Source organism: Carcharhinus amblyrhynchos, chromosome 12 (assembly GCF_965287045.1).
Source record: "Carcharhinus amblyrhynchos chromosome 12, sCarAmb.v2.hapA, whole genome shotgun sequence".
Lineage (NCBI taxonomy): Eukaryota > Metazoa > Chordata > Chondrichthyes > Carcharhiniformes > Carcharhinidae > Carcharhinus > Carcharhinus amblyrhynchos.
Genome location: NC_137335.1, coordinates 1,455,903 through 1,469,971, shown reverse-complemented (window position 1 = coordinate 1,469,971; position 14,069 = coordinate 1,455,903). Strand labels below are relative to the sequence as shown.

General features: G+C 42.0%; 1 protein-coding gene across 5 annotated transcripts in view; it reads left to right on the top strand.

Moving 5' to 3' along the window:
* wdpcp (WD repeat containing planar cell polarity effector) overlaps positions 1-14,069 on the top strand; it is a 130,936-nt gene that overhangs the window by 44,845 nt on the left and 72,022 nt on the right. For all 5 annotated transcript variants that reach the window (XM_080199954.1, XM_080199955.1, XM_080199956.1 and 2 more), the window contains one exon: positions 9,031-9,222. In XM_080199954.1, coding sequence (XP_080056080.1) covers positions 9,031-9,222 — 192 coding nt within the window. The remainder of the gene's footprint in view (positions 1-9,030; positions 9,223-14,069) is intronic.

Here is a 14,069-nt window from a genome sequence, read left to right as displayed (position 1 = left end):
GAAGCGTAGGTTGGACTAGGAGACTACAGGGTCTCGGAATGTCCGAAATGTGGAGTTTTTTCAAGGAGCAGCTACTGTGAGTCCTTGATATGTATGTCCCTGTCAGGCAAGGACGAATTGGTTGAGCTAGGGAACCGTGGTGCACTAGGAAAGTTGATTCGCTGGTTAGAAAGAAAAAGGAGGCTTATGTCCGGATGAGACTTGAGGGCTCAGGTAGTGCACTAGAGAGCTTTAGATTGGCTAGGAGGGAGTTAAAGAGAGAGTTAAGAAGGGCTAAAAGAGGACATGAGAAGACTTTGGCTGATAGGATTATGGAGAATCCTAAGGCGTTCTATAGATATGTTAAGAACAAAAGGTTGGTTAGGGCAAGATTAGGGCCAGTTAGAGACAGCAGTGGGAATTTATGTGTGGAACTGGAAGAGATTGGAGAGGCGTTGAACCAATATTTCTCTTCGGTGTTCACGCAGGGGGACATAAATGTAGCTGTGGAGAACACTGGGTTACAGGGTTGTAAACTGGACAGTATTGCAGTTGATAAGGAGGATGTGCTAGTTATTCTTGAGGGTTTGAAAATAGATAAGTCCCCTGGGCCGGACAGGATTTACCCTAGGATTCTCTGGGAGGCAAGGGAGGAGATTGCAGAGCCTCTGGCTCTGATCTTCAGGTCGTCGTTGGTCACCGGTATAGTGCCAGAAGATTGGAGGTTAGCGAATGTTGTCCCATTGTTTAAGAAGGGGAACAGAGACTTCCCCGGGAATTATAGACCGGTGAGTCTTACTTCTGTTGTGGGCAAGGTTTTAGAAAAAATTATTAGGGATGGGATTTATAGTTATTTGGAGAGTAATGAAATGATTAGAGATAGTCAGCATGGTTTTGTGGAGGGTAGGTCATGCCTTACTAACCTTATTGAGTTTTTTGAGGAAGTGACCAAAGAGGTGGATGGGGGTAAGGCAGTTGACGTGGTATATATGGACTTTAGTAAGGCGTTTGATAAGGTTCACCATGGAAGGCTTCTGCAGAAATTGCAGATGTATGGGATTGAGGGTGATTTAGGAAATTGGATTAGGAATTGGCTGGCGGATAGGAGACAGAGGGTGGTGGTTGATGGTAAGTATTCGACATGGAGTTCAGTTACGAATGGTGTGCCTCAAGGATCTGTTTTGGGGCCACTGCTGTTTGTAATTTTTATAAATGATCTGGATGAGGGTATAGCTGGGTGAATTAGTAAATTTGCTGATGACACCAAAGTCGGAGGTGTGGTTGATAGTGAGGAAGGGTGTCTTAGTCTACAGGGAGACTTGGACAAGTTGCAGAGCTGGGCCGAGAGGTGGAGGATGGAGTTTAATGCGGAAAAGTGTGAGGTAATTCACTTTGGCAGGAATAATGGATGTGTAGAGTATAGGGCTAACGGTAGGACTCTGAATAGTGTGGGTGAACAGAGGGATCTAGGTGTATGTGTACATAGATCCCTGAAAGTTGGGGATCAAGTAGATAGGGTTGTTAGGAAGGCATTCGGTGTCTTGGCGTTTATTGGTAGGGGGATTGAATTTAAGAGCCGCAGCATCATGTTGCAACTGTACACAACTCTGGTGCGTCCGCTCTTGGAGTATTGTGTGCAGTTCTGGTCCCCACATTATAGGAAGGATGTGGAGGCTTTGGAGAGGGTGCAGAGGAGGTTTACCAGGATGTTGCCTGGTATGGAGGGGAGGTCCTATGAGGAGAGACTGAGGGATTTGAGGTTGTTTTCGTTAGAAAGAAGGCGGCTGCGAGGGGACCTTATTGAAACATATAAGATGATTAGAGGTTTGGATAGGGTGGACAGTGATAGCCTTTTTCCTCGGATGGAGAAAGCTAGCACGAGGGGGCATAGCTTTAAATTAAGGGGTGGTAGTTATAGGACGGATGTCAGGGGTAGGTTCTTTACCCAGAGGGTGGTGAGGGATTGGAATGCCCTGCCTGCTGCAGTTGTAAATGCACCTAGTTTGGGGGCGTTTAAGAGATCCGTGGATAGGTTTATGGATGGAAAGGGTTTGGTTTAGGTTAGAGGGTCATTGTTTTTTAACTGGTCGGTGCAACATCGTGGGCCGAAGGGCCTGTTCTGCGCTGTAATATTCTATGTTCTATGTTCTACTATCTCCCCCAGCAGCGAGTTCCAGGCACCCAGCACTCTGTGTTTAAAAAAAACCTGCCTTGTACATTTCCTTTGACTTTGCCCCTTGCACCTGAAACCTATGTCCCCTAGTAATTGAATCTTCCACCCTGGGGAAAAGCTTCTAGCTATCCACTCTGTCCATGCCTCAATAAAAGTCAGATCTGGACGCTCCATCAGTGAGAGTTAGTGAGGAGGGACGTGCATTGTGTTTGACGGCTAAGTTGGGACTTTTCTCCTTGGAGAAGACATTCAAAATCATGAGGGATCTGAACAGAATAGATAGGGCAAAACCAGTCCCATTGGTGGAAGGATCAAGACCCAAAGGGCACAGATTTAAGGTAACCATGCTGGGATGTGAGCTGTTTGCTATTGCCGCTGTGCAGGGTGGGTTGCCTCTGGGTACCTGACTTCCAGATGCAGTCCCTAATCTGATGTTGACTGCCTTCACGCCAGGGTATTCTGTTACAAGCTGCCTGAAATCAGTGTGGGGATAATGTCATCCTCGAGATATTCTATTATGTTTTTCAGTGCGGTTCAACTTCAAAATGCTACTACAAATGTGCATTCAACATTCTAATCCTTGTGCATCCTCTCAGGGACTTTTCCCTTGAAGATTGGATGACATTTTTCAAGGGAATTGGCCCCCAGAATTTGAAGTGTTTTTCACACCTGAAAAGCAGAAAACTCATGTTCATACACTGCCTCACCTTGCATCGGAAGACATTGGTCATGTTAAAGAGTATACTGAAGATATGACCACAAGAAAGCATGGTTCTTTCCCATGGCCTGCCAGTCTTCCTGACATCTATGCCTCCAAATCTAGGCATCAGTTCCTCTGCTCTAAAATGTCAGACTACCTCTATTGAATTGCTCTGAGGCATGCAGGATCTTCAATTTCTTCCAAGTTCTTTATCTCATTCAGTACCCTGGACAGGAGGAGGTTTGGAAAGCTCCAGCATCAGTTTTGTCTAGCTTTAAGCAAAGTAAGTAAGTTTAACAATTCTAGTGTACTACCAAGGCAGAGTACTTTATTTGCTCATTCATGGATGCCATCATGAAAGTTACAGTATTAATGAATTATGGAAATTTCGCCAGAATACTTGGGGAAAGAGCATATATAATTCCCAGTAATTCACAAATGAGGATGATTGCGTATCACATGCACCCTGGGTAATATCTATGCTTCAGTTACTGCTCGGATGTAAAGTTTCTTTAAAAAAGGCTTTTTTTCTCCTTCTTCTGAAGATGTTCATTTTTTAAACTGGTTAGAGTTTACCCTGTCAGATTCCTGTTATCTGTGTCGACTTTGAAGCCGGTTGTTTATAAACTGTGACCACACTAGGAAGAGAACAGTGGGATTACACCTGATACAAAAATGGATGCAGCTTGGTAGGAGCTGGAAACCTGACTGTTTCCCTGCCCTAACCCCATTGTGTTGAGTAAATACGAGCATCTCTACTGCTGTCCCAGCTAACTCAACATATTCAAAGTTGATTGTGGAATCCCCAAGCCTGTATAGCTCAGTGAATCAATAGGTAAACTTGCTGAGTCACGGGGAACACAATTATTAAGAACATAAGAACATAAGAAATAGGAGCAGGAGTAGGCCATCTAGCCCTTCGAGCCTGCCCCGCCATTCAATAAGATCATGGCTGATCTGTTGTGGCTCAGTTCCACTTTCCCGCCCTCTCCCCATAACCCTTAATCCCCTCTCTTATCAAGAACCCATCAACCCGCTTCTTAAAAATATTTAGCGAGGCAGCCTCCACCACTTCAACGGGCAGAGAATTCCAGAGATTCACCACCCTTTGAGTGAAGAAGTTCCTCCTCAACTCCGTTCTAAACCGCCTCCCCTTTATCTTGAGGCTGTGCCCCCTAGTCCTACTGTCTTTTTTGAGCGGGAAGAGTCTCTCCACCTCTATCCTATCCATCCCATTCATCATCTTATACGTCTCAATGAGATCTCCCCTCATTCTTCTAAACTCTAACGAGTACAAGCCTAGTTTATTCAGCCTCTCCTCATAGCTCAATCCCCTCAACTCCGGTATCAGCCTAGTAAACCTCCTCTGCACTCCCTCCAGGGCCAAAATATCCTTGCGCAGGTGCGGCGCCCAAAACTGCACACAGTACTCCAGCCCAGCTCTAGCTGTGAAGAGGAGTCATACGGAATCAAAACTTCACAATACATCTGCAGTATTTTGCTTTCATATTAATATTGTTGTAATAGTTACACCAGACATATTGTTTACAACATTATTGTAATACTGGGGAATTTCTCTATCCTACTGAGCGAGTTGAAATCTTAGATGTCACAATATAAGTGTGAGAGAAGGACTGTTTTAAGAGATAATTGTCTATTATCTCACAACATTGTACTCAAAGGTGCTACACAAAAACAACTTGTTATTTGTCATACTCCTCAGCTCAGCTTAGCTGGGGTGACGGCAAGGAGTATTATAGCAGGTCGCTGTGGCCCAGGGCTCAGGAACTTGAGCTTTCCTGCTTCTGATTACTAGTTGCTTATTGCTGCTGTAAACCTATGTATCTAGAGTCAGGTATAGTTAAAACAAAATCCTGTTAACTTGCTGATGAGATTTATATATGAAGGAGAGCTGCTCTGGAGAGGTAACTGTAGATCAGTTTATTTCTATACAACCTCTTCAGTCAAGTGCACGTACTATTGGTAATGTAATTTGACATGCCATTCTTAAGGTATACTTAACAGGAGTTCAACATTAAATTTTTAATCATTTAACTGGTATTAATTCTAACACACCAAGTGAAAAACTGCAAGTACATTTGTCATGGTTTGAAATTATATTGTATATTTGTAAACACAAGTGTTCAACACATTGGGCTGAATATTGTCAGGGCAACAATTACCTGGAAAATCACGGCAACCCTGCCTTGGCCACTTCAGGGAGCAGCAGTCAGATTATGTGGCAATTAGACACCTAATGAACTGTTGTCCAAGCTCCGGCCTTTTAAAAAACACAATCTGGTCATTAGCTACCACCCAGTAGGAGGATTGGCAGCTCTTTGGTCCCAGCGTCACCACCAGAAAAAGTGGCTACTGCTAGACTGCACACAGCTGGGAGAAGCAGCATGGAGGCCGCTTGCAGTTGGAGGTGAGTGGGCTCAGGGTTGCTGGGGGAGGAGTGGGGAGGCACGGTGGTTGATGAGGCCCAATTACAAAGTGCCAGTAGAGGTGGGAATGAACTGGCCATTTAAGGACCACTGTTGGCCTCTGGGCAGGAAGGCTATCCTCCACCTTTCCCACCAGTAATAAAATTCCAATGGGGTCCGGAAGGCGACAGATGCTCCACCTTCGACCCTCCCTCACCATTTTACTGCCACCTACCTCACCTCCCAAGCTGCTCCTGAGGGCCCCATTAAATTCTCTCATTCACTAATTCTCTTATCAGCTATTAACAAAAAAAATTTTAAGTGGGTGATGCCTCAATTGAAGTAGCAGAAAGCTAAATGTGTATCTTTAAGCAGTACTGAGAAATATTTACATTAATACTAAGGGATCACAATGTCAATGCCAAATTTCCATAATTAGAATCTTACAGTTGAGACCCATCTGTTGAGACTCGCTGTGGCGTAAGTTACTAAGGGGACACAGCAGCAGGTGATAACATAAGTTCCAGCTTCCAGTAATTTACTTCAGCCACTACTACTGTGAGACCAAGAGGCAACAGTAAGATTATATTAAACACAGTGCTTATTCTTTGAATTAATATGTAATCGGTCAACAATATTTCCTTTCTGCTTTCTGGAATTTGCTTGTGGTGTGCTTTTGCTGAAAATTTACATTTTAGTTATGCTTAGTTATATTGCTGTATCAATTTAATAATTAGAGTATTATAGATTTATACTCAATATTGAATACTATAATTGCAGTACAAATACTCTACTAACTCTGTGGTGTGGTTTTGTTTCAGTTTCGATCAGTTTATATACGTGTCATATTAAACCTTTTCTGATGAATTAATAAAATAGCCAAACAGGTTATTCCTGTTGCCTCCTTGCTAAAGAACTGAGAATAGGTACCTGAAGAGGGCACTGTTATAAATCATGAAGGATAACTTGTCTGTTTCAAGTTTTAAAATCATCGCTACAACTGCAAACATTGATCACTGCAAGCTTCCAATTCAGGACTATTATTAAGAATCATCTCTTCTTATCCAATGTGCTCAGAGTGAGAAACAATCAGATCTGGGTTCTGCATCTAGATTGTGTTCTATCACACTAAAATCACAAAAATAAAAGCAAAATACTGTGGATGCTGGAAATCTGACATAAAAACAGAAAATGCTGAAGAAACTTAGCAGGTCAGGCAGCATCTGAGGAGAGAGAAACAGTTTATGTTTTGACTCCATCTGACTCTTCAGAGTTGAAGAGAGATAGAAATGTGATGGGTTTTAGACTGCTGTAGAGCAAAATAGAAAATCAGAGACAGGTTGGAGATCAGGAGAGATTTGACAAAGTTATCATGGACACAAAACAAAAGGAGTGTTAATGGTAGTGTTAAAGAAGATGCAATAGCAGCATAAAGGTAAGAAAGCAGAACAAGTGCCCTGTGAAAGCAAAACATAGAAACAAGTTACAGATGTCCCTGTGGGGGTGGGTACAAGGTTGGGGGTGGGTACAAGGTTGGGGGAAAGAAATATCACTTTTAAAAGGATCAAAATGAAGAAGATGGTTGATGGTAAGAAGTTGTTGAACTCCATGTTAACACGCACCTTGCAACCACAAAACACTGACTTAGCACAGGAGGGCAGGTAGTATATATTGAGATAAATAATACATTGCCTGTCCAAGGAGATATAGTTCTTTTCTTGAGTAACTTCCAACACAGAAATACTAGAGAAAGGGACTGCGTTCTATACATGTGTCTTGTATGTGTCTTATAAGGAGAGAGGCCAGCCAGGAAAGCATGAGAAAAATCAAGTAACAAGAATGAGAGGTTTCAGCAGCAAATGAGCTGAGATGAAGGCTGAGTTGATCCATGTTGCTTAGTTGAGATTTTGTGATCTTGGTGATTGGCAGTGCCAAGGAAGGAGAATAGAGTTGGTGATCAGGGAACAATTTTTTTTACCCCATTCTTAAAGTTACAAAGCCATTGCTCAGAATGGACCAGGCAAATCCAAATCCATTCCTTGCTTCACAAACCAAATTCAAATTCCCATTCCAATTGAATCTAATTCAAGGTCCCCACAAGAGAGAAAGACAAGAACCAAGCTGACATGATAAGGCACCCCATCTTGGGCTTGATCCAATGCTTGCTCATAGCCAAAAGGCCAAGTTTGTGGCAAGGACTGAAGAAGGCTTTGGCCTGCCCAATATAGTTAGAGGGAATCCTGCTTGGCCAAAAGCTAGGGGTTGGATAAACAATGTGACAAATCTGTGGCTGTCCAAGGGTGGAGAGAGTTTTTTTTAATCCTTCCCGGGATGTAAGCATTTCCAGCAAGGCCCCACATTTATTAATCACTAATTGCCCTGAGCGGGTTGCAGTGAACTGCCTTCTGGAACTGCTGAAGAAGGCAGTTTAGCAAGGACAATGTGGGATGGGTAATAAACATCCTATGCATGAATAATAAAAAGTACAGAAATTACTTATTTGTTCATAGTATGTATTAAAATCCAGTTTTGTACTCCAGCTCTTTAGGAATTTGAATAAAGATTAAAAGAGCATTTTAGTAAGCATGTTAAAAGCTTTACAAGACTACTCTGTCAAAATTGGCTTGATATAATTACTTTTTTACACTTTTAATAATTAAATCTGCATTTTTTTAACAAGAGAACGTCAATGTATTATTGGACTTGACTAATTGGTAATGTGTGAAGATGCAATCATGTTAATCCCCCCTCTGTCTGATAGGTGAAAAGCTCATTGAACATTTATTGTGTCAAGAAAATTCAAGCAATTGGGATAAAATCTGTGTAAGAAATGAACAGTGGAATGGTTTAGATAACTAACACAGTATGATGAGTTGAAAGCTTTGAAAATTCTGGGGAGGTGGTCAGCATCAAAAGTTTTACTACGATTTGTAGCACCTTTTTGATGTTCATTCAAGGTGCCTGAGAGCAATAATATTATGACTGCAAATAGAGAAGACCTCTGTTTAACTGCATAAATGCAGCAAAGGATTTTCAGCGTTAACCCTGTTATAATGGCCTGAGACAAGTGGTGAGATCACAATTTGGATGAGCGTGATTATTTGCTAACTACAATACATAAATGGAACGGGTTCTTAACACCGTGTGCACTCTGGCATTATCGCATTACTGGGATCCTTTGTTGCTTCCCAGACAGGAATATAAAAGCAATCTATCCCATAGTGAAACTGGCTCCAGAAGCATTTCCCTGATAAGGGGAACCCCTGCCCTTCATGAGTGCCTGGTCCAGTGGGCTTAGCTGTATGGCTAATCCTCAGAAAATGGTTTGATTATTGCTGACCAGAAATAGCAAAATGGTATTTTTTTCTTGCTATCAAACTCTATTAATTCCTTAGGTAGGTTACAGCACAATTTCTCAAATGACATGTAGATGATACAGTGTTTCTATTTTAATAGTGTTGTGCTAGCAACCTTTTTGCAGGAGGACTGGAGAAAAACTGAAAATTATAATTGTAAATGTACTACTAATTCTTTTACTATACTGCAACACCAGAATTTTTGCCAACTCAGTACAGTTACCTTAACAATGCAGTTTTCAGGTTAGTTTTATTCATCAAAAGTCACCTTTTTCTGGGGTAGATAATTTTAAGTAAAAGATGATCAAATTGAAACAGTGAGAATAATAATATTATAATACAGTGTTTCAGTATCAGTCCAGGCAATCTTAACATTCTGATTCTGTTTCTTTGTAGATTTCTTACATTGATTTACCAGGACCTACAGGACGGAGAGTAGAACGCCATTTGGCCATTAACTATATGCACGATCTGGTGATATGCTGGTGGAAAATAGCTAATGGAGATGCCTGGCCTTGGTCTCCAATATCTAGCGAAAGTGACCGGGCTAATCTGGTGGTGTTAAGCTACACAAATAGCAGACTTGAGGTAAAATAATTTATAAACTACAATTTGGCAGCATGGTGGCACAGTGGTTAGCCAGGGACCTGGGTTCAATTCTGGCCTTGGGTGACTGTGTGGCATTTGCACATTCCCACTGTGTCTACATGAGCTACTCCTGGTTTCCTCCCACAGTCCAAAGATGTGGAGGTTAGCTGGATTGGCCGTGGCAAATATATTGGGTCACAGGGATAGAGCAAGGAAGAGAGCCTGTCAAATAGTCAATGCAGACTCAGTGGCAGCCTTCTCCACTGCAGGAATTCTATGCTTTATAGAGAAATGAACAAATTTATATTACAGTTTTTTTTTATTTAAAGTCTATAATACTATTTTTTATGGATCATATTTTGGAAATATTTTATCCCCTACTTTGGCTGCCTGACAGAAGCTCTGTAATTGAGGGTCAGATGCACATTCTGTTTCTGGCTGCTGCATTGCCCAAACGACAAGCCCTTTTGGGATCCTGCAACTAGCTAGGGGTTATTTACCCAATTGATATGGGTATCATTGGGAACTGAACCAGGCAGAGTCTGCTTCCATTCCCAACTCATGGCTTTACAATTATTTAATTCTGTTTTATATTATGCTCGGAACCAGTGGGAGATCAAGTTTTGTTCATAGCCCAGATGTGATGTTAAAATTTTATGACAAGGTTTTTTTTACCTATATGAAATAGATTTTCTGTTCATGTCTAATTAAAGTGATGATTGTGTGTGCCACAGTGTGAAATCAAACCAACCACTTTGTTCAACACCCCCTGAAATAAATCAATTCTCAATTTTTCTTCAGCAAGCCAAAGACTTCAATCATAGCAATCTGACTTGCATGTTTTCTTTGTTGCATTTTCAATCTGCAAGTTAAGCCAATTTTCTACTCAGAATGTATCGTTTGAACCTATTATTTGCCCTGCTATGTGATTTTCATGGGCCGCCTTGCACTGCCTATGCAAAGGATGTGTAAAATTGATACACATTTACTGTTTCATAAATTATGCTCTTTTGAGGTGCTTTACTTGATTGTAAGTTTTTTTAGAAAAACATTAATGGGAATTGCTCCGTTGAAGGAAGACACTTAATCACATAATGCCTTCTTTGAACGAATATGATTCTGAAACTGTGACAACCCATTGCTGTACTCCTAATTTAGACTAAATAACTTTTAAATAGTTTTGCTCTGGCCTTTATTGAAGGTGCACACTTTCATCACACTTTCAACCAGCAGTTGCTTTGCTATGTGCACTTTGTTTTATCCCAGTTGTTTTCATTCTTATCTGCTCAATAATGGTCATTGATTCCTTTCCCATTCCCTTTTTTAAGAGAAAGAGGGATGGAATTATACTTATCAGTAAATTGGAGCTTAAAGGTAAATGGATTAATCAATACCTGTTTACTAGGGACTTTTATGTAGCTATTTTTACATTTTAAGTCACTCCTTGATAAAACAGTTCCAGGACAAAAATTGGCTTTAAAAAGCTGAAATTACAATGACTGGATAATCATTTCAGATTCTGCTGTTTCTCAACTGCTGAAGATTAAGTTGTGCTTGGGGATTGTTAATAGCTAATTTTTTTTACAGAAAGTTAATTAGTAAAGCGGTCAAAAGATCTGAGAGGGCCAATATCTGTGTTTAATATTGGTGTTGATTTTCAGGTCTGTATCTGTGCACAGCAGCATCTGGTACTGCCTGATTTGTAAAAAATAAGTGTTGCCCCACAGGAACCTTGTGTTAACCTAATTTTAATACTTTCAGTAAAAGTTTTAGTTTTAGGGACTGTTCACAGAGGATGAAGGGAGCATCTAAAAGGATGCGGCTACATAATAGTGAGTGGCCACATGAGACACATACTTGCTTGAATTTTATGCTCCTGTTCATGTTGGGCATGTTTGGTGATGGGGGAGGAAAACATTGCGAGAAATACCAAGCTGAGTTTTAAAGTAACATAAATGCATGACATGATTGTCCCCCTCGCCCCAACAGTGACGGGGCACATTTCCTAATGGTGAATATCTGGAACTACATTTGAATTCATTACCATCACATCACATTGGTCTCTGTGAGAGAATCTATTTCATCACCATGTAATTATCAGGCCCATATGCCAAAATCATCATCACCGTCCCCCCGCCCCCAGTCTCCAAAGGCAGACACCTGGTGAGCAGACTTCCAACAGGAACATGGGTGAGAGCAGCACTCAGGGGTAGACAATCATGCCCAGTGGGAATTCAGGAACATTCCCCCTGCCCCTCCCCTTTCTTGGTACTGCCTGGACAGAGCCTGAGAGTGCCTGGGTAGCACTGGCAGGCAGACAGATCAAAAATAGTCTCAATAGCGATACGTCTTGGGAACTGATTCTTGAAATTTTTTTTCTAAGCCCTGGGAGAAAAGCCATTGGCCTCAACACCACTTTTCCTACCCTCCATCAGCCTTTGTTGATTTCCAGGAAAAACCCATCATTTTTTTTTTCTTTGAAAAGGTTATAATTTCAAATCGGATTTGAGTCTTTTTGAAGGCCTTTTGTAACTGTCGATATATAGTGACTAGTACAATAAATGTAGCATGAATTAGAATCTTGGGTACTGATAATGAATCACAAATTCATGCTTCATATTATTTCCCATTTCCCCTCCCCTCCCTGCCCTGTTTGTTTTTCTTTTCCTCCCCCTTACCCCCTTTCTAACTATCTTTCACTTTCCTCTCTGTTTCTTCCTCTTCCTCACACGTCTTGCTACCTTTTCCCACCCACATTGTCCCAGTTATCTTATTGCTTTCTATGAATATCGGACTGCAATACTACAGCAGAAACACTAGTTCAGTTCAAAGTTTAAATCACTGCACCACATGCATTACTGAATATATGGGAATATTTCTAATCCTGCTTGCCTGACACAAATACTACAGAGCACTTTCCACTCAGTTTGTGTAATGTTCCCACCAGCTGCTGCTTTAATTGAACTGTTTTTAGCTGCTTGATGCACTGGCTGGAGACGGGCGAAGATCTCATGAATACAGGAAAAAATGTGTATCGTGTTGCAATAAAGCCCTGATATCATTGTCCAATTCTCACCCTGTCAGTAACACCTAGAATCATAGAAACCGTACAATGCAGAAAGAGGCCATCTGGCGCATCGAGTCCACACCAACCACAACCTACCCAGGTTCTACCCCCATATCCCTACACATTTACCCGCTGATCCCTCTAACCTACACATCTCAGGACACTAAGAGGCAATTTTAGCATGGTCAATCAACCTAACCCCCACATCTTTGGACAGTGGGAGGAAACCGCAGCACCTGGAGGAAACCCACGCAGACGTGAGGAGAATGTGCAAACTCCACACAGTGACCCAAGCCAGGAATCGAACCCAGGTCCCTGGAGCTGTGAAGCAGCAATGCTAACCACCGTGCTACCGTGCCACCCTAGTGGGATTGGTCTTTGTTTGGATTCCTTGGAGGATTTCTAGCTCTCTGATTACTTCTTTCTGGCATATTTTGCCTTGCTGTCCCCTCAGTGAATGTTACCCACTTAACATGGGTGCCAATTCAATTTGGAGAGAGAACAATTGTCTTGCTAGATGCAGTAGCCTCAGAATCGAGCACCTGCTGCATCTAGTAAAGGTTGGTGGGTGAGAGGGTGAGGGGTGGTGCTTAGTAGGCTTTCCCCAGCACCCTGGCCACAACAGTGCTTTTCTGGATGCATCTGAAGGGTCATCCAATGTGTGTTTCTCTTGCAAAGTGTTACAGACATATATGGCCTTCTGGAGTTGAAAATTGATTTGTTCAGTTCCATGAATGCCCATGGCAGTAACTTGCATAGTTGGGATCAGGATATTAAATTTGATGATTAGCCACAATGAAGCACGATGAATGGCAGAGTAGGCTTGAAGAGCCGAATGGTCCACTCCTGCTTCGATTTTCTATGTTTCTAATTTTGAGAAGACACCATTCTCGAGTTGAGGGTCAGCTGACGACAATGACTTCCTGAACCAGGGCCAGCTGCATGCTCTTCTCAGGATGCCTTACTTTGCCAGGGACTCTCAAAGTCACCACAGCACTTACTTGCCACTGGCTCCATCCAGTCTGCTAAAGGGGAATAGCCCAGGAGAGCACAACTATATTAACTAGATTATTCAATGGTGTGTTGCCAGTGCTGATCTAGACATCAAATTCCCCATTGGCCATTTAGTCATTGGGAGAGCCTGGGAACTTGTATCAGTGACTGTCTTCCCTTGTGTCCAGCAGAAGTTGGAAGTATGTTTTAGGATTTTTTTTGAAAAAAGGATGCTGCTTTGAATGGGAGTAGGTTGTGTGATGTGAATGAATATTTGGATTTGGATGTTTGGCCTTTAGTGCGCATGTATACCATCCCACCCCAACCCCCTCAGTCGCCAGGCTCCTGATGGCCGGTCCCCTGCCCCTCCAAGTCACTCACCATCTTGATTTGGAAATATATCACTGTTCCTTTACTGTCACTAGTTTTAAATCCTCAACTTCATCTGCATTGTGGCTGTTTCTGCATCTTGGACTGCAGTTCAAGAAGCTCATCCCTACCATCTCAAGGGCAACCAGGGATGGACAATAAACGCTGGTCACGCCATTAGGCACCACATTCAGTCCCACATTAACCATGTATGTGCCAGGTGCTTATACTATGGGTGTGAGGAAATTTGGAGAGATATGCAGCAAGTTGGCTCCCTCATGTGTTCCTGCTTTTGTTTTCAGAGGTGGACTAGTAGGTTCAAAATCATTACATTAAATATGTCATGACTGTTATGTTTGGGTTGTTTCTGAATGCAGTCAGATCTGCATGGATCAAGCAAATCGAGAGAGAAGGAGAG